Source organism: Tenrec ecaudatus, chromosome 2 (genome assembly GCF_050624435.1).
Source record: "Tenrec ecaudatus isolate mTenEca1 chromosome 2, mTenEca1.hap1, whole genome shotgun sequence".
NCBI lineage: Eukaryota > Metazoa > Chordata > Mammalia > Afrosoricida > Tenrecidae > Tenrec > Tenrec ecaudatus.
Genome location: NC_134531.1, coordinates 103434338 through 103459647, shown reverse-complemented (window position 1 = coordinate 103459647; position 25310 = coordinate 103434338). Strand labels below are relative to the sequence as shown.

Here is a 25310-nt window from a genome sequence, read left to right as displayed (position 1 = left end):
CCCGTTATTAGTCCATATGTCCAATACCAATCTATAAAGTCCTCTTCAGACTCACGAAACACATACAATGATGCCGGATGCAGGAAGATCACATGCCAGTGGCTGGGAAGTCTTGTAGATCCAGTGGCATTGTAAGCATCTCAGAGCTGGCAGGGGCCTCCATGTGGATCCTCCAGCTCAGGGCACTAATGTAGCACCATGTGTCTTGTCAGCTGCAATGTGCCCCAGAGAGCGAGCATGTGTCCCACTTCTAATAAGCTATTTATCTCCTTAGTGCTTCCAAAATAGGTCATCAAGCTGTGGCCTGATTGACAGGCAAAACTCCACCCCTTCACTCATAGGTCTCAAACTAACAGATTACATAACTACCACATGACTGAAGAACAATGTAAAGATATTAATATTTGCTAATTAGTAAAAAGGAGCTTACTTTAGATTTTAATTTTCAAATTAATAATTAGTTTTTTTAACACTGGAATGACAGATTTTTAAAGAATTGTTACTCAGTTGTTTTAGAAATCCAGTCTAACTTCAATAAATGACTAACAATTTCTAGTTCTACCACATTTTAGCTCAAATTATATATCACCACTCCTTTACTCAATTGTAGTAGCTTCTTAATTGATCCTCAGATCCACTCATAACCATTTATACTCCATAAGGTCTTCTAAATACTTTCCAACAGTTCCCAAGCCCTTCAGCACAGACGGCCATAGAGTGCTGGTGTCACAGTGGGTCACGAGGGTGGCTGCTCAGTGTAAAGTGAGCAGGTGAAAACCATGGGCCATTATGCAGAAGGAACATGAGGCTTTCTACTCAAGTAAAAAATTGTAGACTTGGAAACCCACGGGGACAGTTCTATGCTGTCCTCTAGGGTCAATATTGACTTGAGTCAGAACTGGCCTGATGGCAGTCAGTTTGGTTGGTTAAAGCTCCCTAACATTGTCTGCTGCCACTGTATCTAACACTCACGACTATGCTGTAGCCCTAGGGCTTCCCATCTCTCATCTACTTTCCACCTCTTAAATAAGTGAATAAATAAACTGCCAAAGAGAAAATCATGTAAGAGAATGTATCCTTCTCTTCACCCAAATAATTTCATCATTACTACTGGTATATACACATCTGTGTTGTTATTTAAGGGTCACAGTTTTCACTCAGACTCCTTGATTGAAGTTTCTCTAATTCCCATAGGCATGCAAATAACGTTATTTTGCTATTCCTTAATAGAAAATTAGAATCCGAATCAAAAAGGAGAGGGAGGAGAGAAATAGTCTGAAGGTAACTATTTCTCAATGTCCAATATAAAGATTTAGGAATAAAGATATATTTATCAAATCACTGTGGCTTTTACTACCCTCACATAAGAAAACAAATAAAATTCTTTAAAAAATCTCTTTATATGTAAATGTAGATATCAACTCAATATACACAAAGGTATTTCTTATGTTTTTGCAAGTTTAGAGATGATTGAAAAGATATTTCAGATACATAGCAGAAATGATACTTTTATCTATGGACTCAATACTTTGAATAAGAAAGTGGGTATTAAAATTGTTTTTATATGCTGCCAATTCCTAAAATATCAGCTTCTTCATCTTTCAAGACAAATTCTCTAGAAATCTCAACTACCATTAATATAAAGTTTATTGTGCCAAACTGGCCAATAAACACATGTGAGGTTAATTGAAGTACAGAGATATAAATGGCTCGGTGATCCTTGCCTTTTTAGTTCTCGGGTCTCTTGCTTTGTGATGGTTGGACCAGGGTGCAGGTGCCTTAGCAAGTTCCCTGCTTCAGCTGGCAAGGCTCACTTCCTGTAAAACATCCCTGAGAAGCCATATGGACCTAACCCGATATAGCCCTGGGTGCTGGAGCAGCCGTGTGGAGACCCCTGCCAGAGCTGAGATGCTTACACATTCACTGACTTGGCTTTCCTCCTGCAGTCAGCAACATTGCGTGTGTTTTGTGAGATGGAGGAAGACTTGGTGGATTGGTGTCAGACATATGGGCTAATGTTGGACACGTGGGCTTAGGCAGCACTGGGCTAAGATGTTTTCCTGATGTGCACTTACCTCTTATTCATGAATTTCTGTGGATTTTTTCTATTGTCTTTTATACCCTGATTTACCAGTTACATCTCTAACCCAAATCTCTTATCCTCATAAATGAAATGACATATTTTTCACCTATACTTTACTAGCCTACAAGTTCCTTAGCATGTGTAAAACTAAAACTTGTTGCTTCCGTTCTTATGTGTTTTCTCCCGAGTTTTACTTATATCTCAGTGAAAGGTATGATGACTTGCTATATAAACCAAGACAGAAACATGGGAATTTTTATAATTAAATCATTTTTTTATTCCTCACATTTACCACCAGAAGCACTGGCACAGTCTGGAGGAAAGTGGTGTTAAATGTCTAAGCCTATGCATAAGCAAATGCGGTGAAGAAAGCTGATGCTGCCCGGCTATCAAAAGATATAGCGTCTGGGGTCTTAAAGGCTTGAAGATTAACAAGCAGCCATCCAGCTGAGAGGTAACAAAGCCCACATAGAAGAAGCACACTAGCCTGTGTGATCATGAGATGTCGATGGGATCAGGTATCAGGCATCAAAGAACAAAAAATCAAATCATTGTGAATGAGGGGGAGTGCAGATTAGGGACCCAAGACCCGTCTGTACGCAACTGGATCTCCCTTTACAAAAGGGTCGTGAGGAGATGAGCCAATTAGGGTACAGTGTAGAAATGATGAAACATACAACTTTCCTCCAGTTCTTTGATGTTTCCGACCCCCCACTATCATGATCCCAATTCTACCTTACAAACCTGGCTAGACCAGAGGATGTACACTGGTACCGATAGGAACTGGAAACACAGGGAATCCAGAATGGATGATCCCTTAAGGCTCAGTGGTGAGAGTGGCTATACGTGAGGTAGAGCCGGGGAACCAATGATAAGAATCTACATATAACCTCCTCCTTGGGGGACAGACAACAGAAAAGTGGGTAAAGGGAGATGTCGGACAGTGTAAGATATAACAAAACATCAATTTATAAATTATCAAGGGCTCATGAGGGAGGGGGGAGCGGATGAGGTGGGGGGATGAGGAGCTGATGCCAGGGGCTTACATAGAGAGCAAATGTTTTGAGAATAATGAGGGTAACAAATGTACAAATGTGCTCTATACAACTGATGTATATATGGATTGTGATAAGAGTTGTATGAGCCCCTAATAAAATGATTTTAAAAAAGGAAGTAGATGTTTAGAAAATAATCATGGCAATGTATGTACCAATATGCTTTACACAATTGGTGTATGGATTGTTTTAAGAGCTGTAAGAACCCCCAATAAAATAACCTTTTAATAATTTTTTTAAGCAAGAGAAGCAAATTATCAGATACAAAAAAGGTTAAGAAGTCAGTATCTTCTCAGAGATCTTGGAGACAAGAATGCAATAAAATGGCATATTTTAGTATTGAAAGAAAATATTTCCAGCAAAATTACTCTTCATGAATGAAGACAAGATAACGGTAAATATTTTCAAGTGTCCTCAGAAACACCGCAGGGCTAGCCATCTCAGGAATCCAGTCCAACCCCCCACCCCCGCAAAAAGAAAGTTTCTTTATAGAAGGGGAGAACAGCTCCTGAGCACATTTTATACAGTGGGCACCTGGTCTGGTTTTATGGACTCACTAGAGCCAAAAGACTAAGAAAAGAAAAGGTGCCAGGTCCAGCTAGAATATCTGCCCTCAAGTAAGCTTGATCATCAAGAGATGCCTTTAAGTTTTTAGCCAAGGTTCTCTTTTGTTTCCAAACGGGTCCACTTTGGATGCCTGTCTCAAGAGTGATGGTAGAGTCTCTACCTGGCTTCAGGGACCCTAGTGGTCTTGGGGAAGCTGTTTCAAACAGTAAGAATGTGCAGCTTGAACTTGCGTCTCAGAAACAGAAAAATAGAAGGCTGGCATCCTACAACCTGGTGTTGAACCTCAAAGGCTTACTTGGATTCACCCTGTGAATCCTTAGAAAAAGCCTGCAACCCTGGAGAGGTGTGGTGCTGCTAGCAGCCCAGGGAGTCAGCGGGCACTCAGTAAAGAACTCCAAGGTCCACTCTCCTGGGGCTCGGGGTGGAGAAAAGATGGGCAATCACTGAAGGACTGCCTAAGCTGGCTTTCCATGCTTTCAGTCTCTCTCGTTGCATCCTTATAAGGTCTCTAAGAGGAAAAGAGCTTAAGGCAGAAAGCCTGAGCCAAGAGCAACAGACCTAGTCCAGAAAACATAGGTGACACCCCTGGAATCCTTGAGATCAGCTTTGGGTCTGCATGTCCTGCTTTTGTGACCCCATACATTCCTTTTCCTGCTAGTTTATGTTGGTTTTCTGTCACTGCCATAAAAACAAACAAAACACTGAAAAAATACTTCAAATAACAAAAGGGAGCTTATTATCATTAAAGGTATTCTATAATAAACTATAAAGAAAGGCCCTCAGATGAAAAAGGACACTACAGAAAAACTCAGTCATGATAATACATTTAAAAAAAGTTTAAAAAAACATTTTATTAGGGGCTCATACAACTCTTATCACAATCTATACATATACATACATCAATTGTATAAAGCACATCTGTACATTATTTGCCCTAATCACTTTCTTTTTTTCCCTTTTTTTACATTTTATTAGGGGCTCATACAACTCTTATCACAATCCACACGTATACATACATCAATTTTATAAAGCACATCCGTCCATTCTTTGCCCTAATCACTCTCAAAGCATTTGCTCTCCACTTAAGGCCTCTGCCTCAGGTCCTCTTTTTTTACCCCCTCCCTCCCCACTCACCTCTCCCTCATGAGCCCTTGATAATCCACAGATTGTTATTTTGTCATATCTTGCCCTATCCGGAGTCTCCCTTCCCCCCCTTCTCTGCCGTCCATCTCCCAGGGAGGAGGTCACATGTGGATCCTTGTAATCAGTTCCCCCTTTTCAACCCACTCACCCTCCACTCTCCCAGCATCGCCCCTCACACCCCTGGTCCTGAAGGTATCGTCCCCCCTGGATTCCCTGTGCCTCCAGCTCCCATATGCACCAGTGTACAACCTCTGCCCTATCCAGTCCTGCACGGTAGAATTCGGATCATGGTAGTTGGGGGGAGGAAGCATCCAGAATCTGGGGGAAAGCTGTGTTCTTCATCGATACTACATTGCACCCTGACTGACCCATCTCCTCTCCTAAACCACTCTATGAGGGGATCTCCAGTGGTTGACACTTGGGCCTCGGGTCTCCACTCTGCACTTCCCCCTTCATTCACTATGGTATATACACACACACACGTATATATATACATATATACACACATACATACGTATATATATACATACACACACATATATATTTTTTTGCATGATGCCTTATACCTGGTCCCTTTGGCACCTCATGATCGCACCGGCTGGTGTGCTTCTTCCATGTGGGCTTTATTGCTTCTGAGCTAGATGGCTGCTTGTTCACCTTCAAGCCTTTAAGACCCCAGAAACTATCTCTTTTGATAGCCAGGCACCATCAGCTTTCTTCACCACATTTGATTATGCACCCATTTGTCTTCGGCGATTGTATCATGGATGTGTGTAGCCAATGATATGATTTTTTGTTCTTTGATGCCTGGTAACTGATCCTTTTGGGACTACGTGATCACACAGGCTGGTGTGTTCTTCCATGTGGGCTGTGTTGCTTCTGAGCTAGATGGCCGCTTGTTTATCTTCAAGCCTTTAAGTCCCCAGTCACTACTCTTGATGGCCGGGCACTATCAGCTTTCTTCACTACATTTATTTGTTCACCCGCTTTGGCTTCAGCAGTTTTTATGGGAAAGTATAATGTTGTTAGGTGTCATTGAGTTAGTGCCATTTCATAGTGACTTCATGTATACGGTCACTGCTATGATTGAAGGTTGCTGCAACCACTGTGTCAATCCATCACCTTGCAGGTCCTCTTATGCACTAACCTTCTATTTTACCAAGTATAATGTCCTTCTCCGGAAACTAGTCCCTACTGATATGTCCAAAGTACATGAGACCAAGTCTCACCATCTCACTGCTTTAAGAAGTACCCTGGTTGTACTACTTACAAGATAAGATTTGTTCATTCTTCTGGCATTTTAAGTATTATTCACCCAACACAAAAATTCAAGTACATCGATTCTTCTTTGGTCTTTTTTATTCAGCTTTTCCAAATAAATGAGAAGATGGTAAAAAGCATGACTAGGTCAGGTACATCTTCGTTCTTAAAATGGCATCTTTGATTTATAACACTTTAAGGAAGTCTTTTGAAGTAGATTTCCCAATCCAATATATCCCTTGTTATTTTTGTTTTTGGTGAACTGCTGTTTTTATAAGCATTATTTGTGGCTCCAAGTAAAGTGATATCCTTAACAACTTTAATCCTGTTTATCTGATATTGCTTATTGTGCAGTAGCGAGAATTCTGGGTAAATGTCAAGGCGTAGTCCATACTGAAGGCTGTAGTCTTTGAATGTCATCAGCAAAGTCCTTTTTACTTTCAAAAAGTAATACTTGTAACACGTTGTCTTTATCCAACTCTGATTCAGCATTTTTCTTCATATTATTTCCACAGCATATAGACACAGTTGTTATTAGATGCCATCAAATTGGTTCTGACACGTAGTGACCCTATATACAGCTGAATGAAACACTGCTTGACCCTGCACCATCTTTCCAATTTCATATGTGAGCCCTTTGCTGTAGTCACTATGTCAATCCATACCATCGAAGGTCTCCCTCTCTGACTGGTAAAGTGCTTCTCGAATTTACCAAGCACGGTGTCCTTTTCCAGGGATTAGTCTTTCCTGATACCATGTCCAAAGTATAGGACACAAAATCTCGCCAACCTTGCTTATAAGGAGCATTATGACTGTACTTTTTCCAAGACAGATTTGTTCTTTTGTCATTCCACGGTCCTTTCAATATTTTTCACCAGCATCATAATTCAAATGCATCAGTGAAAGGACACAACCCACATGCACACCTTTCCTTGTTGTAAACCAAGTAATACCCCCTTGTTCTATTCAACCAACTGCCTCTTGTTCTATATAGAGGTTTCATGTGAGCACAGAGTTCTGGAAGTCTCATTCGTTGCAGTTGTATTCAAAGTTGAGAAACTACAAAAGGGCCAGATTATAGAATTTTGGTTGATAATTCTAGTGTTGGTGAGGAATATTGGAAATTCTCTATCTTGGAGGAAACACAGTCAGAATGCTAGTAAAAGTGAGGTTGGGGAGACTTTCATTTCTTGTTCTTTGGATTTGTTCAGAGGAGACCTATCCTTGGAAAAAGACACTACGCTTGGTAACGAGGAAGACCCTAACAGGAGACTTGATACAACAGCTGCAAACTCTGGGTTCAAACATAATAATGGTGAGGAGAGTGCAGGCCTGGGCAGTGTTTTGTTCTAATGTACATGAAGTCCCTATGAGTTCAGAAACAACATGAATATCCATCAGCAGACATGAAGCAAAAACCTAAGATGTTTAGCATCCTAGTTGCTGAGTACAAGTTCATAAGAATCCTCAGTGAAAACTGCCTAATCACCAAGTCAGGCACCATCAGCTTTCTTCACCACATTTGATTATGCACCCATTTGTCTTCGGCGATTGTATCATGGATGTGTGTAGCCAATGATATGATTTTTTGTTCTTTGATGCCTGGTAACTGATCCTTTTGGGACTACGTGATCACACAGGCTGGTGTGTTCTTCCATGTGGGCTGTGTTGCTTCTGAGCTAGATGGCCGCTTGTTTATCTTCACAGTGCCTAGTCACTTGTGGTTTTAATCTGTACAAGTCAATAATCCATGGGTTTTAGTCTAAAATGCTGCCCTAGGCTTGTATACTTTAGTGTTCTAAGCACTATTTAATATTGTATACTACTAGCTAATTTTATGATACTATCAATAGAATTATCACAAGCCCCATGCAGATGATTTATAACTATGAACCAATAAAATGCGAAGATCTCTGAAGTTGACCAGGGCCATATATAAATTATAAATATATGCACGTAATCATAAACTCTAACCTAAGGACAAGTATGGCATGGCCTTCCTTATTCCCTACTTGTCCTCACAAAGAGATCACTGAAGTAAGTGGTATAGCAAAAGGTAGTGAAGAAATCAGATGGTACTGGCTATCCGAAAGAATAGCCTTTGGGGTCTTAAAACAAACAGCCATCTCAATGAAAGATGGCCCCAAACCACCATTATTTACTATTTTAATGCCTTCCTTGCTTTACTATGACATGTATTAATCAAAGAGGCAAGGCTCTACCCTTGTAAATTAATGTTACCGGAAACTCTCCCCTGTCACCAACCCATTGGTCAATTGAAACAGAACTCAGTCATTTAAGAGTTTAATCTGTAAAACGCAACAACTCATAGAATGCTATCAGGGGCTTGGTCTACACTTGAATAACTTCCTTTTTTCAATAGTATGTTCAATTCTATGCTACTGGATAAATTAATGACACTAGAACTAAACTACCTTATACCCCAGGGTGATGACTGACAATGTTTTTTTTTTTGGTCATAAAATCACGAGGCTTCTAAAGAAAACCAGAGATAAAATCTACAGACAAGTGAATGGATTTGGGGCTCCCACTTAATTCTAGCCCCAATTCAAGAACAGTTAGTTCTTATGACATGGCCCTGCTCACTGCTTGCCCTTGTGAAGAGATCACTGAAGATATGGGTGCTACAGTAAAGTGTGGTGAAGAAAACAGATGGTGCTCAGGTATCAAAAAGAATAGCATGTGTGGTCTTAATGGCCCATATTTAAATAAGCATCCATCTAAATAAGGTGTCCACTGAGTGCATATGTAAAGAAGCACACCCTGAGTCCATATGGAAAGGAGTATAAATAACTAAAATCCAAATCCAAAGGAGGAAAGGTATCAGAGCTTAAATTGTGAACACCAATTTACAGAAGGGGATAGATGACAGTGGGAGGCCAAAATCCATGTGCAGGGTTCCCAACTAGATTAGACCTCTGGTGGATCCCCAGTGACCACAAGCAGGGATGCGAATACCCTTGCGATCAGACAGACACCACTGCCAACTTCATTACGGCAAATGGAAATGGGCAGCAACGTGGTGCCTGGTCATCCCATCACCCTCCTGACCCATTCTTGATGTTTTTAATATTCCCTTTTTTATAATAGAGACTTTTTTCTTTGGTTTATTTTAATATTGTTGTTGGTCTTTACTTTCTCTTAAAAATATATTTGATGTTTTCATTTTCTGTACGTTTCTCAGTATATGAAGTACAGGATGAGTGGATGTACAGACAATAATTGATGTAATGGCTTATCAGGATGGCGCATGGGGTGAGCTGTATGTGTGTGGGGGAATTGGTAAGGAAGGAAATGGGGAGTAAATAATGAATAAAGGAGGGGGAAGATGTTCTAGACTGACTAGTGATGTATATACAAGTCTTAATATGATCGAATTATGGAAGTGTATGATACATACCTCAATAAAACTATTGGGGGAAAAATCAAATAAGCAGACACTTAAGTGAGGCCAGAGCTTAGAAACACAACCACCTATGTGATCCAGGGATTTTAAATAATAAAATCCAAGACTAGAAAAGGAACAGTAATAGTTTAAATTCTGAGCCACTGGTCTGCAGAAGGGTATGGATGACAGTGAAAGCCCATCATCTATGAACAGTGCCCCACATAGATATAACGTCCGAAGAATCCCATGACCATTTACCACGGCTATGAACAGCCTTGCGATCTACAGGTCCATTGGAAAATGATTTACGGTTGATGTATTTGAGCTAAAATTTAACACCTTATTTGTTGTCCCTTTTGACCCGACTTCAATTTGTTCTAGTTTTTATTACTTTCTGCTTTCTTTTGGACTGTGGTTTTTTTATTATGTAATTGTTGGGGGTGGGGTACGTTCATTAGTTGTATGTTTTTCTTTATGTGAAGACCAGGCTAGGTAAATTTATAGAGGCAGTAACTGGATTAATAGTTTTGGGGGGATATTGTTGGGGAGGTTGAGAGTAGGTAGAGAACTAATGATAATGAGTACAAGAATGAAGAAAGACTCTAAATTGATTGTAGTGATGATTGTACAGTTGTTTTAAAAATGTTTAAACCATTGAAATGTATGGTATGTAGATTATGTCAATAACACTGGGGGTAAAGAAACAAAAGAAGGAAAAACTGCCTAATGAATCAATCCTCTGAAATATGCAAAATAGCAAAACGATTGTGGTTATTTAAAACCAGTGTTGTTGTTGTTGTTTTTTAACAGTAGCTAATATCCACAATGTTCAGCATACACCAAGACCTGTCAATTGTATTATTTGATAACTCAAATGAACATCTCTTTATTCCACGCTACTACCATAAAATACCACCTAAAAATGCTTTACGATATTGTTTAAGTGAGTCTGCTTAGAAGGAAAGAGAACATATTGTTATCTCCAACATTTAGCACAGTGTTTGGGACAAAGCAAACACTTGAAGTGATGGTAAATTGTAAACATAATAAATTATTTTAAAAATTCAGCAGCAATAATAGCATAATTAATTATTTGATTATTAATTTAAGGCAAAGTATTTGTTATATTAGAATAATTTATTCTACTTACATTGCATAAGGCACCATAGCGAAGTATAGATAGTAAAGAATGTACGTGACTTTCACTGGTGAAATATAATCTAGTACGAACATGACGTTCAGGGGATAGGACACCTCTGGAATACCTGAAGTCAGAAGTAGAAAGTGTTAAAGGAAACAGTATGCTTAGGTGAGTATTCAAATGATTTTATAACATGAAATTTATTCCTACTGGAAGTAAAAGAACATAAGGAAATCTATAACCCCTGCAAATAAACAAAGGAATTTTCATAGATGCTATATCTCTATGAAGTTCATTGAAGCTAGCTGGGATCTGAAACCCAAAGAAAAATGGATTTAATATTAATCAAGTTCATTAAAATAGGTCCATTTAAAGTTCGCTGATGACAAATAACTCTGTCCCCTTTCTCCTCAGATGTTCTACAAATTTGAGGAAAACACGAAAACAACAAATAAATAAAGCTTGATTATACGTGAACTAAGTGGAATGCCTTTTGTTATTGTTAGTGGTCACTGGTTTGATTGTGACTAATGGGGACCCAGGTGTGCAGAACAGAACTGCTCCACAGGGCTAGCAAGGCTGTGCCCTTTTGGAAGCAGAATGCCAGGACTGCGCCTCTGGGCAGGACTGCACTAGCCTTTCAGCTAGAAGTCAAGCCCTTAACTGTTCACATCACTTTAGAGAATTCCTACTTCCGTAGCACTGTCAAAGTCCTAACTTCTTCACAGGAATATACAAAAGTAATCTAAAGGTGAGGAAGGCCAGAGCCCATGTGGAGAATCAGTAGTTTCTTACACAGGATGCAGCTTATTTACAGTGTCATCATCTTGCGTCCTTTGAAGGTCCGAGCGGATTTTTCTAACCAGAGGAGTACAGTAGCCTTTGGCAATCTCCAGTTTCTCACCTTTAGTTATACCATATTCCTGAACAGAAAAATATATTAGAAAGATGGTACAATGTCAAAAATCGAATGAACATCCTTTGGAATTAAAAATTATAGCAAGAAAGACACTATATCATACATCATCCTCAAATGTGTTTTGTACAACAAAGAATTTTCATGATAAATTACAAAGTAAGTAATTTCTACATAGGAGAAGATGAATATAATCTTTGTGGCTATTAATTAAATTCAATCAGAGATTTTAAATGGAAAAATAATTCAATCAGAGATTTCAAATGGAATATAGTCTTTGTGGGTATTAATTCAATTCAATCAGAGATTTTAAATGATGGACTAGGGTGACAAACACTACATCTACACATTTATAGTCAGGAAATATACAATGTACTTATATATTTAAAGAACTAATATATTTCAGTATAAGAATTAAAGTAATGATATTTTAATATATCCAATGTCCAAGAATGAATAGAATTTTCAAGTCTTTGGCCTATATTTTTAAAGTTTTAACTGCCAGCGGGCAAAATTATCAAAAATCAAGTTCAATAATGTCTATAAACCCTACAAGGCATTAAGGTTTATAATAAATCATTATAATCTGGAGTGTTCAAAAAAGCATAACAACTTCATAATGGCAGATTAGAAAAATGACGTGAGATAGGAGAAAAGGAAGCTGCTATGAGGGCAAGGGAGGAAGAGGGTACAATAGCAAGTAGGTAGCGATAGAAGAGAAATGGAGAAGGAAGCGGGAGAGAGCACCCTCTTGCTCTAAACTAATTGTATTGTTGTTAGGTGCACTGCATCAATGTAACCTCTCAGCAATGTTGTGAGATAGAACAAAACTGCCCCACAGGGTTTTCTAGGCTCTAATTTTTATAGAAATAGAACACCGAGCTTTTGTCTCCTTGACTTACTAGGTCCATCTAATGGTAAACCTTTGGGTTAGGGAGCGGCTACCCTCTGTCATTAGGGATCTCTCATGCTAAGATACCTGAAATAAAGTCTCCTTTCCAATACCATGAAATCTCCATAAAGATTCAGATGGCAAAACATCGATATGAATAATATGAGGGGCTTCAAAAGTTTCTGGAAAAAATTGTATTATCTTTTCATTTCACAAATTTCTTGAAGGCCAATCATATGTGTGAAACCAAAGAAAAATGCTGAGATTTTAAAAATTATCAGGGGATTATGCTAGAAGAAATAAGCCAGATGCAAAGGACAAAAATGATTATTCTTCTTGTATGAAATATCTAGATTATGCATATTCAGACAACAGAACGAAAACTACGGCTATCTGGGCTGGAAAGAAGGGGAGGGGATGAGCTATACAACAGTATAGGTATCGATTCTGTTTAGGGATCTGAAAAGTTTAGGTGCAACTTTCTTGGCTGTTGGCAAATCATTGGAGGTTTCAATTTTTTTGAAATGTCTTCTTAAAAAGCCCCTGTGATGGTTCTATGTTCTTCATGGACACTGATTAAGTTTCTCCCTTGGGATACCAAAAAGCAATTGTCCTAACTTCCTGAGCTGACTTCTCTCCCTTGAATTGTCCTAAAACAGATGATTCCCTTGGCGGCTACTGTTGTGATTGGATCATTTCTAAAAAGGCACTTTAAGAAAGAACCCTAGTTACGTGTTGGGTTGCTAACCACAAGGATAGAGGTTCAAATTCACCAAACCACTCCACAGGAAAAAGATGCAGTTGTTGATTCCCAGAAAGATTTATAATCTCAGAAACTCTATACAAGACTACTATGAGTCAGAATTGACTTGATGTCAGTGGGTTTCGTTTGACATGGTTTTTAATCAGATTAAGGCAAATATAACACTGAGAGACTAGGCAGCCATACCCTGACCACAGTGGAAAAAATCTGTACATATGTGAAAATGAAATTTTAAAATATTTGCATTTACTAAACTTTACTTTTTGATTTACCATTATCTATCTGATCAAACACCTACCGAGTGGCTCTTTCATGCTGATAGGATAAGCTTATCTTTCACAAATGCTTTTAAGTAGGTTGCTCACTATCTAAATTCTGAGTGTTTCAAAGTTACTAATCTTTCTTGGTCTATGAATATTAGGAAAGGAGACTTGTATTTTTAACTAAATATATGGGCATTTATAGGAGAACAAAAAGCTATACTCTTTATCATCCTCAGATATACCACTTTTTCCTTTATTTTGATTTACAATTAGAATATCTATTCCACTCTTGCTATCTCATTTACAAGAACCAAATCATTTTTCATAATAAGCTAAAAGTTATTGTAAAGCCTCAGTAATTTTTTCTAGTAACACAGCTCTGCTTTCATGTTGTTCTGTTACTTTCTTTTATTATTAATCTGATTCTCTGCATAAATGCATTTCTGTGCAATAAATAAACATTTACATTCCAGTAACTACTTATATCTTGATATTTAAAGATCATTTTCAAGTTTCAAAAAGTAGCAAGACATCAAAAAAATTTTACATAGGGGCTAAACTATCCTGTCCTCCCCATCTCCACATATTTCCATAGCATATACTTTGTAGATACCCAATTTGATGGTCAGAGGGTTTAGTTTTGATTTGGTTTTAAATTTATTACTGAATTTGTTGCCACCCACCATGACAGACAAAACAGGTGCTTAAGAAATACTTAAGTGATTTATTCTATATTGTTTTCATTGATTTGGTTAGTTAGTATATTATTTTTTGGAGATTTAAGAATTTTTTTTAAAGTCACTATAATCTCAAACCATATGTAAACCACATTGTAATGTAAGTTAATGTAACTAAGACAAAGATTAAAATATGTATTTATAATTATTTGTTTTCCTTTTAAAGTTATGAGCTTTAAATAGACACTAAAACTATTTTTTATGCAGTAACAGATATTTTTAAAGGATTTATTAAAACTGTAGTGAATAAGAACTACTTACCTGAGGAATAACGATATCTGCTAGCGCCTTTGAAAGTCTATATAATTCCATTGTGTTTTCTAATTTCAAAGAACCATTATGCTGGACATCATATTTTATACAATCATATATGTCTGGAATTTTACTAATGTCATATCTTCCATTCTTTGTTTTAAAGTCCTTTTCCAACTTGGACCATCGACGAAGCATGAGCTCTAATGTCTCACTATGGTAAAGCTGAATATCTAAAATAATATAATATTTTAAATATAATCAACTTAAAAATAATTCACATATGAGTTGTCGATAATTAGAACTCCTTAAAATGCCAAAGGTAAAATTGCAACATTAAGAAATATTACTATAGTGTGTCACGTATTTTATTGATGTACAACATTTGAGTTAATTTTCACTTTAGTGACTTTACATAACAAACCAAAGTGCCCAACATGTATTGGTTCAGAATGCCAGGTTTTCTCTCTTGCAGGGTGGCTGATGAGTTCTAACCACCAATCTTGCACTAAGAAGCTAAGTACTTAACCAACGTGCCATCACATCTCACCTTCTAATTCTCACTTGTTCTCCCTGCTGTCATAAAGCCATTGGGAATCTAAGCGTCCTGTCTAACCTCTCAAGTTGCTATTGTTAACTGGATCCCAATAGTTCTTTACAAGAGCGGAATACTTAAGATAGTCATTGCATACTAATTAAGCTAAACTGTTATTTGCTTTAGAGAACACTTCAAGAGATATTTTTGGTTTAAGAATTATGTCAGTGCTTGATTATGGGGGCAATAGATTTATATGCATATATTTATAGGTTCAGTAGTAGGGTAGCAGATGGACATTGGGCCTCCTCATGCATAATCCCCGAATACAATAGCACCTCGCCCTGCCAAACAGTCATTGCAGGATACCCACCTTCCCGACATGATCACTGAAGACAGACGTGTGTGTAAGCAAATGTGGTGAAGAAAGCTGATGGTGCCCGGCTATCAAAAAGATATAGCATCTGGGGTCTTAAAGGCTTGAAGGCAAATAAGCAGCCATCTAGCTCAGAAGCAACAAAGCCCACAGAGAAGAAGTACACGGCCTAAGCGAATACAAGGTGTTGAATGGACCATGTAGCAGATACAAAGGAACAAAAACAATCATTGTGTGATCACCTTCCTCACATAATCGCTGAAGACGAAAGTGTGCATAAGCAAGTGTGGTGAAGAAGGCTGATGGTGCCCGGCTACTGAGAGATATAGCGTCTGGGGACTTCTTGAAAGCAAACAAGCGGCCATCTAGCCCAGAAGCAACCGAGCCCACAGGGAAGCAGCACACCAACATAGGTGACCGTGAAGGACAGAGGAGACCATGTCTCCAACAACAAAGGTGGGGTGGTGGTGAGAATCACATCAACGTGAAAGAGGGGGAGTGTGTGATGGGGACCCAATGCCCATCTGTAGACAGCTGGACACCCCTTCTAGAGGGGGAGTGTGGAGGAGATGGGCCACTCAGGGTTCAGTGTAGCAACAATGAAACTCAAAACCTTCCTCTAGTTCCTGAACGCTTCCTCCCCTCCCAATCATCATGACCCCAATTCTACCTTGCCTTGCGGACCTGGTTATACCAGAGTATGTACAGCGGTGCAGTGGGGATCTGGAGACACAGGGAATCTAGGACAGACGAACCCCTAAACACCAGTGGTGGGAGTGGCGACACCAGGAGGGAAGGGCGTATAGAAAGGGAGAACCGATCTCGGAGATCTATGTGTAACCTCCTCTCTGGGAGATGGGCAATGGGGAGACGGGTGAGGGGAGACGCCGGGGAGTGTAAGATAAGATATAATAATTATCTATAAACTATCAAGGGACCAGGGGTGGGATCGGGGAGGGAGGGGGATGGGAGGAAAAAAAGGGAAACCGAGCTGATTCCAGGAACCCAAGTGGAAGGTGAATTATGAGAATGACGAGTGCAACGAGTACTCGTATAAGGGTGCTTTGCTCAATTGATGTATGTACAGACTTTGATAAGAGCCTTATGAGCCCCAATAAAAAGATTTTTAAAAAAAGAATTATGTCAGGGTAATAATTTTGGGAGTTAATCCAGCTTCAATGGATTCTGAAAATTGGGATCACACAAGAATTTGAAATTCTGCTCCACTTTTCCCAATTTCTGATAAAGATTCTTCTACAGATAGATCATAATTTTTAATGCTTTCATTTTGATAGCATTGTCACCAATAACAGAACAGGAAGAGTTTTTTAAGTGAAAGAAACCTTAGAAGTAAAACAAATGTTTTCACTCTTACAAGAAACACAAGGTGCAAAGTTAACTTAGTTATTAACCAAGCTAGTCTCAGGTGTCAGAGTCGGAATCACCTGTAATTACTTCTTATAACAACATCGATTCACTGGTTAACTACATGGCTATATAATTAAATGTTCGAATGAGAATATTTTATTGCCTCCTAAATGCTACCATTGTTAAAGGCAACTGTATCATAGCTAGTATTCTTTGGTTGGATACATATTTACCTATACCATGCTTAAGAGTTTTAGAAAAAGGTTATATTTCTTAAAATGAGTGGTAAATCTCATTTAAAAATACAGAAACCAGACAGTAGTTTTTATTTGTTTTATGCCTAAGAATCTACAATATTTACCTGATGACTTAGGATCTTCCATTCGATGTCTGATTTGAGAAGTCAAACTCTGAATCAAGGAATAAACTTTGTCACAGGTCTTCACAGGATTTTTAATGAAATGCATTGATTTGATGAGGGAATTGCTTCCTGATGGAGTAAGCTACAAGTAAGTAAAGCACGTAATTTATATCTGGTTAAGCCTTAAGCAATCAGAGAATAATACAGTTGACATAACATTTTCTAGTAGTTGGGGCTAATTCCGTACAATAAAGGTAGAGACTCTCTAAAACACAATACGATCAAGAAAGAAGTAACATATTAAAAAATTATCAAATGTTAACTATGATTAGATTTTATAAATAAATTTAGCAACACTCTACAATTAAATTTTATGATAGCTTTTTAATTTGTATTTAGCATTGAGTCAATGCTAACTCAGATACCCCTCTGGGTTTCTGAGATTGTAACTATATGTGAGAATAGAAAGCCCAGTCTTTCTCTCAAGGAATTGCTAGATGTTTCGAACTTCTAACCATGTGGATCATAGCCCAACACGTAGTCATCACTAAGCCATCAGGGTTTCTTTCATATATGTATAACTATGTGTCTAGCCACATGATCCATAACCTCATAAAAAGCCATAATATAGGGATCATCTCTCAGTTATTCCAATGTTCTATGTCTTTATCTGGGTGGTGGTTTATGAGTTTTAGTTTTATAATACAAATGAGCTTGAACTTTATGTTTTATACATATTATCTTCATGCATTGAGTATTTTAAAATGTAGGAAAAGAGCTAGCCAAGAGATACCTTCTCATAATCTTCGGCAGTAAAATCTCTGTCTTTCTGAAGTATTTCATGAAGTCTTGCTTTCACACGTTGCTGACAACTGCTCAGTGAGTCACTATCGCTATCCAAAAGACCATTCATATTTGCACTTTTTACCATCTGAACAAGAATGGGTGTAAGCTCTCCTTCTAAAGCTAATAGCCCCTAAACATGAAAAAATCCAATATTAAAAGGATAATATGCAAAATAATAGAAATGATCAATTATTTTTCTATCGGCAGAATTTCAAATAATTATCATAAACAACAATTACTATATAGTTGATCAATGACATTAGAATGGTTTAGTTGCAATTTCCAAATTCGCAATTTTTAAATTAAATCTTTGAATTTAAAAATATTGCCTTAATAAAAATCTTTCAAAGGCAAGTTTAACTAAAATTCTGGTACATCTAAAACACATTTATACCTTTGCAAAAGCAGCTGCAGTCATCTGGACTCGTCCCTCATCAGATGCATATATTTTGAGGTCATGTCGGTAGGTACTATGTAATCTAAGTAAACCACAACCAGGAAATCCTGCATAATCTCCTGAAAATAAACCTTCAAATCACTTAAGCTATATTTTTATCTCAATGTACTTTAATAAAAATTTAAGAACTTCTCAAAGTAAATGAGAATTTAAAAATACTATGTAAACATTTAATGAATGTGATAAAATAATAAAATTTACCTTGACCTCCAGGATACATACATCTAAAAGCTCTTCCGAGTTCTTCAGCCTGAACCCTGCCTGCAGGAGTCAGTTCTCCTCCCCATTTTAGAACCAAAAGCAAGGAGGGCTCCTCTCTTCTGCTATCTAGGACGCATATAAAGGGATACATCAAATGTCAAGGGTTGTTGTGTGTTTTATAAGACATGCGTGGTGATTTCTCTTCTGTAGTGCAATAAACAGACAATATCCAAAATATTTTCTTCCTTTAAAAGTTCCTATTTTTATAAGTTGTTTCTGATAGGAATTCTGCCTATACGCTCTCTTAAAGTCCTATTAAAATTTAAGAATCCCTTTCAATTTTGAGAGAAAGTACATTCTCAATTTTCCTACGAGAAGACTGCTTTTCCCTTTTCTGATCTCATACAGATTTGCCCAAGATATTTTTTAGTTGCGTCACATTATTATAGATGAAGAGCTCCTCAACAGTAGGAGCCAGACCTTCCTTTCTTTATAATAGGGCTTTTATGCTGCTACCACAAAGAAGACACTACATTAGCTGAAATGAAGATGATACATATATTTTTATAAATGAAATCACTAAGCTGTATAATTTTTTAAAAATTGCAACGAGAGGGTCAAATGTCTTTTCATTCTCTGGGTTCGAAGTACAGGAAAGCACAGGTTTTAAAAAGTAGTGTTGTAGAGTCACGATGCACTCTAGACCAGTGTGTCTCCAGTCATGGAGAAGGTATCGTAAGTGAGTTTTTGTACTTAACCTTGATCTGGCCTTTATCATGTTCTCAAGAACGGTGTAGGGTTACGGAAACACAAGGGATGCAAAATCAAGCATTGTAAACGCGAAAAGAACGTAATGAAAATGTATTCAAGAGGGAGCGGGGAGCGGGCAGGGAGGGGAAATAAAAAAAGAGGACCTGATGCAAAAGGCTTAAGTGGAGAGCAAATGCTTTGAGAATGATTGGGGCAGGGAATGTGCTTTATACAATTGATGTATGTATATGTATGGATTGTGATGAGTTGTATGAGCCCCTAATAAAATGTTAAAAAAAAAAAAGAAAATGTATTCAAAACCACAGAAGTCTATACTTTATAGTTGTACATGTTTTGCTATAATTATCAAAGAGCCCTAGTGGCAGAGTTATGCACTGGGCTGCTGTACACCAGTCTCTGCAGGCTTCAAAAAAGGCTTTCTGCTCCCATACAGATTTAGTTTCAGAAACTCACAGGGGCAGTTCTACAGGGTCATCATTGAAACAGTGGGTTTGTTTGCTAGTTTTTGGTGAGGGGGTTTATCATGTCTACCAATGTGAATTTATGAAAGGATCATTAATTTTAGTTGACTTTTAAATTTTAAATTATTAACAGACTAATAACCAAATATAACTAAGAAGTAGCATGACAATTAACATACTTAAATTGACATTTAAGAAATGTATTACTTCTATCAGAAATTATATTATCAATATCCCTACCAATCAATTCTTTCCAGAATTATCTGATTATTTCTTATAAGTAGAATTAAAGTAAAAGCATATAAATGTTTTTATAAAATTTTGCACAATTACTTTCCAAAAATCTGTACCAATCAGCAGACTATAGTACTGTTACACTGATTACTCATCAGCTTTTTAAAACAGAATGACTTTGCCGTGTGATAAGCAAACGCAAGGTAACTCATTATTAGTACTGGTCATCTGAATTTCTCAAAAAATAAAGGCTTCATGTGATTCTTTCCCATTTTTCTTTCAAATATTAATGAATTTATAAACTTTAGTGCTGTGCTGATTTTCGGAAGCAAATTCTATTTAAATATTTATTCTGCCTTATTGAATGGAGGAAAGTATCAGTTTATTGTAGGAATATGTTGATTCTGTATTTTTTAAAATCTTTTCATGCGTCTTGAGTTTTCTTCTGGTATACTTCACTCCTGTCTACACAAAAAAGGAAGAAAGGAGGACATTAAATAGCATTATGTTGGAAACAAATTTTCTAAAATATCCCCAGAGTAAAAAGAAAATCCCTAACCCCTGAGCCACTGGATGACATCAAGAGCATCATAAATGAAATCACAGGAGGGAAAGATCCAAGAGGATGTTATTGTGAATTTGTTCAGTGCCATTGAGTGGGTTCTGACCCATAGCACACTGCCCAGACCCGCACCAGCCTCACAATTGTTCCTATGCCTGAGCCCATTGTTGCAGCCACCGTGTCAATTGTGGAGTAGCTAAAGCAAAGGGAGGAGATGATGAAGTCAACGTGCTGAATAGAAAATTCCAAAGAGCAGCCCAAGGAGAAAAAAAAAATTATAGTGAAATGTGCATATATCTACAGTTAGAAAAACCAAAAGCACATGCTCAGCATATCTTAAACTGAAAGAACTCAAGAAAACAACCCCAGCCTCAAGTGCAATATTGAACAGAATTCTATGGGCAAACAAGAAGCATCAGAAGATGGAAAGAATAACAATGCCTCTGTACCAAAAAGAACTAGTCAATATGTGCCATTTCAAGAGAAAGCATAACAATCAATGGCTTTAAAAGGATCCCAAGCTTCTCTGAAAGCATCAGCCAAAAGCATGGGTACAGAAAGTGATGGAATGGCAAGTGAAGTGTCTCAGCAGCTGACGGAGGACTAGAAAAGCACTTATTCACGTAGACCAACTAACTTGAAAGAGAGCTACTTGGCCAACTAAATAGACGAGATCCCTGTTTGTACTCACCCTAAGGAAAATAATAATAATAATAATATCAATGATATCGCATGCAAGTACAATTTTGCTGAAGATCATCGAACACTTGCAACAGTACATTGACAAGAAGCTGCCAGACGTTTAGGCTAGACTCAGAGAAGGATGTGGAACAAGGCATATCATTGTTATTGATGTCAAATGGATCTGCGCTCAAACCAGAGCATACCAGAGTGATGCTTACTTGTGTTAATCATTTACTGTGCCCACACATTTGACTGATGGATTATAACGAACTACAGATAGCCTTGAGAAGATTGTGCTCATGCAGAACCTACACATGGATCAAAGGCAGTATGCAAAGAGAACAAGAGCAAATTCCATTGTTTAAAATCAGGGAAGGTAAATGTCTGAGCTGTATTCTCTCACCATACCCATTCAATCTATAAACAGCAAATAATCAGAGAAACTTAAAACTATACGAGGAAGAATGCAGCATCAGGATTGGAGCTTATTAATAAGCCGCACTATGCAGATGACACAGCTTATTTGCTGAAAGGGAGGAGGTCTTCAAGCACTTGCTGATGAAGATCCAAGATTAAAGCCTTCAGTGCTAATTACAACTCAATGTGAAGAAAACCAAAATCCTCACAAGTGGACCAACAGGTAAAATGATGATAAATGAAGAAAAGACTGAAGTTGTCAAGGATTTCATCTTGCTTGGATCCACAATCAATGCCATGGAAGCAACAGTCAAAAGATCAAACGATGCATGTATTGTGAAAATCTGCTGCACAAGACCCCTTTCAAGTGTTGAAAAGCAAGAATATTACTTTGAGGACTAAGGCATGCCTTATCCAAGCGATAGTATTTTCAATTACATAATAAGTAAAATTGGTCACTGACAAAAGAAGACTGAAGAAAAACCAATGCATTTGAACTATGGTGTTGGTACCAAAGGTACCATGGTCTGGAAAAGAACAAACAGCTATGTCTCAGAAGTACATCCAGAATTCTCCTTAGCAATAAGGATGCAGTACTTAGTATCATGTACCTCGGATATGTTCTTAGAAGAGGCTTGGTAAAATAGAAAGGCAGAGAAAAAATGGAAGGCCCATGACAAGATAGACTCAGACAGTGACAGCAAGAATAGCCTCAAACACAGGAAAACTGGGAGGATGGAGCAGAACTGGACAGTGTTTCTTTCTGTTGTACAAAGAGTCACTAGGAGTCTAAACCGACTGAAGGCATCTAACAACAATAAACAGTTCAAAAAAATAACAAAAAAACTACCCCTTACATGAAAGATAGAAACGCAGTTTATAAAACCAAACTATTTTTTTTCATGAGTTGGCATGCCAGTCTCTAAGCAATCAGGCAGCAAAGATCTAAAAGTAATCTACAGGGAATCAAAGTCATTATGTATAGTAGTGGTTCTCAACCTTCCTAATGCCGTGACGCTATGATACAGTCCTTCATGTTGTGGTACCACCGAGCCATAACATTATGTTTATTACTACTTCATCACTGCAATTTTGCTACTGTAGATTTGCTATTTGTATGCTACTGTGAAAGGGTTGTTCGACCCCCAAAGGGGTTGTGACCCACAGGTTGAGAACTGCTGATATATAGTTAAAATGCAATAGGCATGAATAACAAATACCTTCTTCTTCACTAGATGTTTTAGGACAACCGTGAGGAAGATAGGTCAATTGTACCTTACGATTTATTCCAGAGAAATGGCCATACCTGAAAAATAAAATGGTGAACAAAATGAGTAATATTCAATAAATGTTTATCTTTCCTTATGAAGAGAAACTAAATTCCATGTAGAGAAAAATAAATCTTACATATTCGTCTCCTTTTATTTATAAATGCCTTTCTCTAATCTCCAATACATCCGAGCAGAAAATATGTACTATAGGTACTCATTTTAACCACTTTAAAAACAAACAAAACACCAAAAAAGAGTTTCTACAAAAGTTGGGCAATTTTGAAAAGACAACAAAACATTTATGTATGTAAAAAATACAAATATGCCTCTAAAATATACAGGCTATAAGATCATAAATACTGAAACATGGAATATTGGTGTGCCAATTTTGTTGATTACAACAAAAGTCAAAAGATTTTTCACTAACACTGAATCTATGGTCAACTGAGCAATGTGGCTGGTTCTCAGTCGATACAGCTCTTTATGGAAAATGGCAAGTTGATGTTCTTTAAATCTTTAATGTAAAATAAAATTAAAGTAAAACAAAAACATGACCATCAGTGTTACAATCTATTTTCTCACTGGGGTAAGTACAAAAAGATAAAACTGTCAAAGGAATTGAAGAGAGAGGTAAGTATATGGAAAGAGCACATGAAAAGGGAGAATGCATCTCAGTGATCACAATGGAGTATTTCAGTGACACCCACATCTCTAAGACAGTCTTCAGTTGTTCAAGTTTTGGCTTGTTTTCCTCAATTTCAGAATCATTATTTTGCCCAAGTTCCATAAGAAGTTGTCGGGCAATATCCAGCACTTCCTACAAAGTAAAATTAATGAAGAATTACCATTTTATATAATTTCACTACTAAAAATTGAAAGACAAAACAAACTTACTTGTAATTGTTTTGGTTTTTTGAGTTTTAATTTCCCAGATTTATATCCATCGCACTTTTCAAAAAGATCAAAAAACCTTAAAAAGAGAGTACACACTCAGTAATGTATTACCACTCTATATTTACATAGATCAACAATAACAAAAGATCAAACCATGACCAGAAGTTGGGTCTACAGATTCCAAGTACCATGTATCCTCTTACATTATGTCATGCTGCTCTACTGGCTTTAATTAGCAAAACTTATACTGTCCTAGACGATGTCAAACTGTTAATCAAGACATTAATTTGTGAAGTTTTTTTATAATGAGCATGTGGTATTAATACAAAACTTTATATATTACTTTTTGTTACTATACACATTAAAAAATAAGCAGCTTGAACACATATTTAATAGCTCAGTTTTATATTTTAACATCTTCAAATAAAACAGGAAGGAGAAAACTTTCATTCCAAACATTTTCTTCCAGAAGATTGAGATATTAATGATACTCAGAAAATATTGGAAGATGATGAGCCAAGGCTAAATATACATAGAATATATTTGTAGCAATAAAGAAAAGGTTAGACTGAAGATTATTATAGACATATTTTTGTTCTGATATGCAAAATATTAATTTTGTATGCATTTAGTTGTTTAAACATTATTAGTTAAGTGTCAAGTCAATTCTACTTATGGCCATCCTAAGTGTGTAAAGCAGAACTGTCCAAAAGGGTTTCAGGGGTCTGAAGAAGAAAGCTGCTTTCTAAAACAGTTCTGAGTGGGTTCTAACCACCAACCTGTCAGTTAGTAATCGAGTACTTTACCATTTGGCCACTAGGGGACCTGTTTAAATATCAATGGCTAAGAAATAACAGGTAAACAGAGTTTTTCTAAATGCAGTACTAATAAAGTATATCATGTATCAAGAATTGCAAATTATCTCACTAAGTGTTAAATTGTTTTTCATAAAACATACTTTTGATGCCTCACTTCCATTTTCATTTTTTGTTTTGGTGTTCGATCCCCATGACGTATGACAGCTATAACACATCTGAGTTCCATCCTATGGTTGAAAAAAGCATTTATGTATAACAATATGCTTGATGTGATTGAATTATGGAATGACATATATGTTAACTCCTAATTAGTAATAAATTAAAATGTGTATGTTCCACAGAGAATAGTAACTTTAACAATTAGTCTAAATTTTATATTATGAATCATGAGATTAAAGATAATACTAAGCTATATAATATCTGCTTCCTCTTTGGAGATTATTCTCTTATTCTATCAAACAAAAATAGGTGTTACTTCTTAAACATTTTTCTAATTATCTGATCTATAGCATATTTGCCTTACAGTATACATATATCTTATAAAGTAAGATTTCATTAAATCAAAACAAACTA

The 25310-nt window shown here is 37.1% G+C and overlaps 1 protein-coding gene across 18 annotated transcripts in view; it reads right to left on the bottom strand.

Moving 5' to 3' along the window:
• The window catches only part of PPIP5K2 (diphosphoinositol pentakisphosphate kinase 2), a 101704-nt gene that overhangs the window by 33162 nt on the left and 43232 nt on the right, over window positions 1-25310 (bottom strand). For 7 of the 18 annotated variants that reach the window (XM_075541330.1, XM_075541337.1, XM_075541331.1 and 4 more), the window contains 11 exons: window positions 24878-24964; window positions 23920-23995; window positions 23733-23842; window positions 22975-23060; window positions 18626-18751; window positions 18362-18495; window positions 17915-18097; window positions 17122-17263; window positions 14491-14714; window positions 11454-11581; window positions 10668-10782 (listed from right to left, as the gene is read on the bottom strand). In XM_075541330.1, the coding sequence (XP_075397445.1) occupies window positions 10668-10782; window positions 11454-11581; window positions 14491-14714; window positions 17122-17263; window positions 17915-18097; window positions 18362-18495; window positions 18626-18751; window positions 22975-23060; window positions 23733-23842; window positions 23920-23995; window positions 24878-24964 (1411 nt within the window). The remainder of the gene's footprint in view (window positions 1-10667; window positions 10783-11453; window positions 11582-14490; window positions 14715-17121; window positions 17264-17914; window positions 18098-18361; window positions 18496-18625; window positions 18752-22974; window positions 23061-23732; window positions 23843-23919; window positions 23996-24877; window positions 24965-25310) is intronic. The other 11 variants (XM_075541333.1, XM_075541338.1, XM_075541341.1 and 8 more) reach the window with 4 other exon arrangements.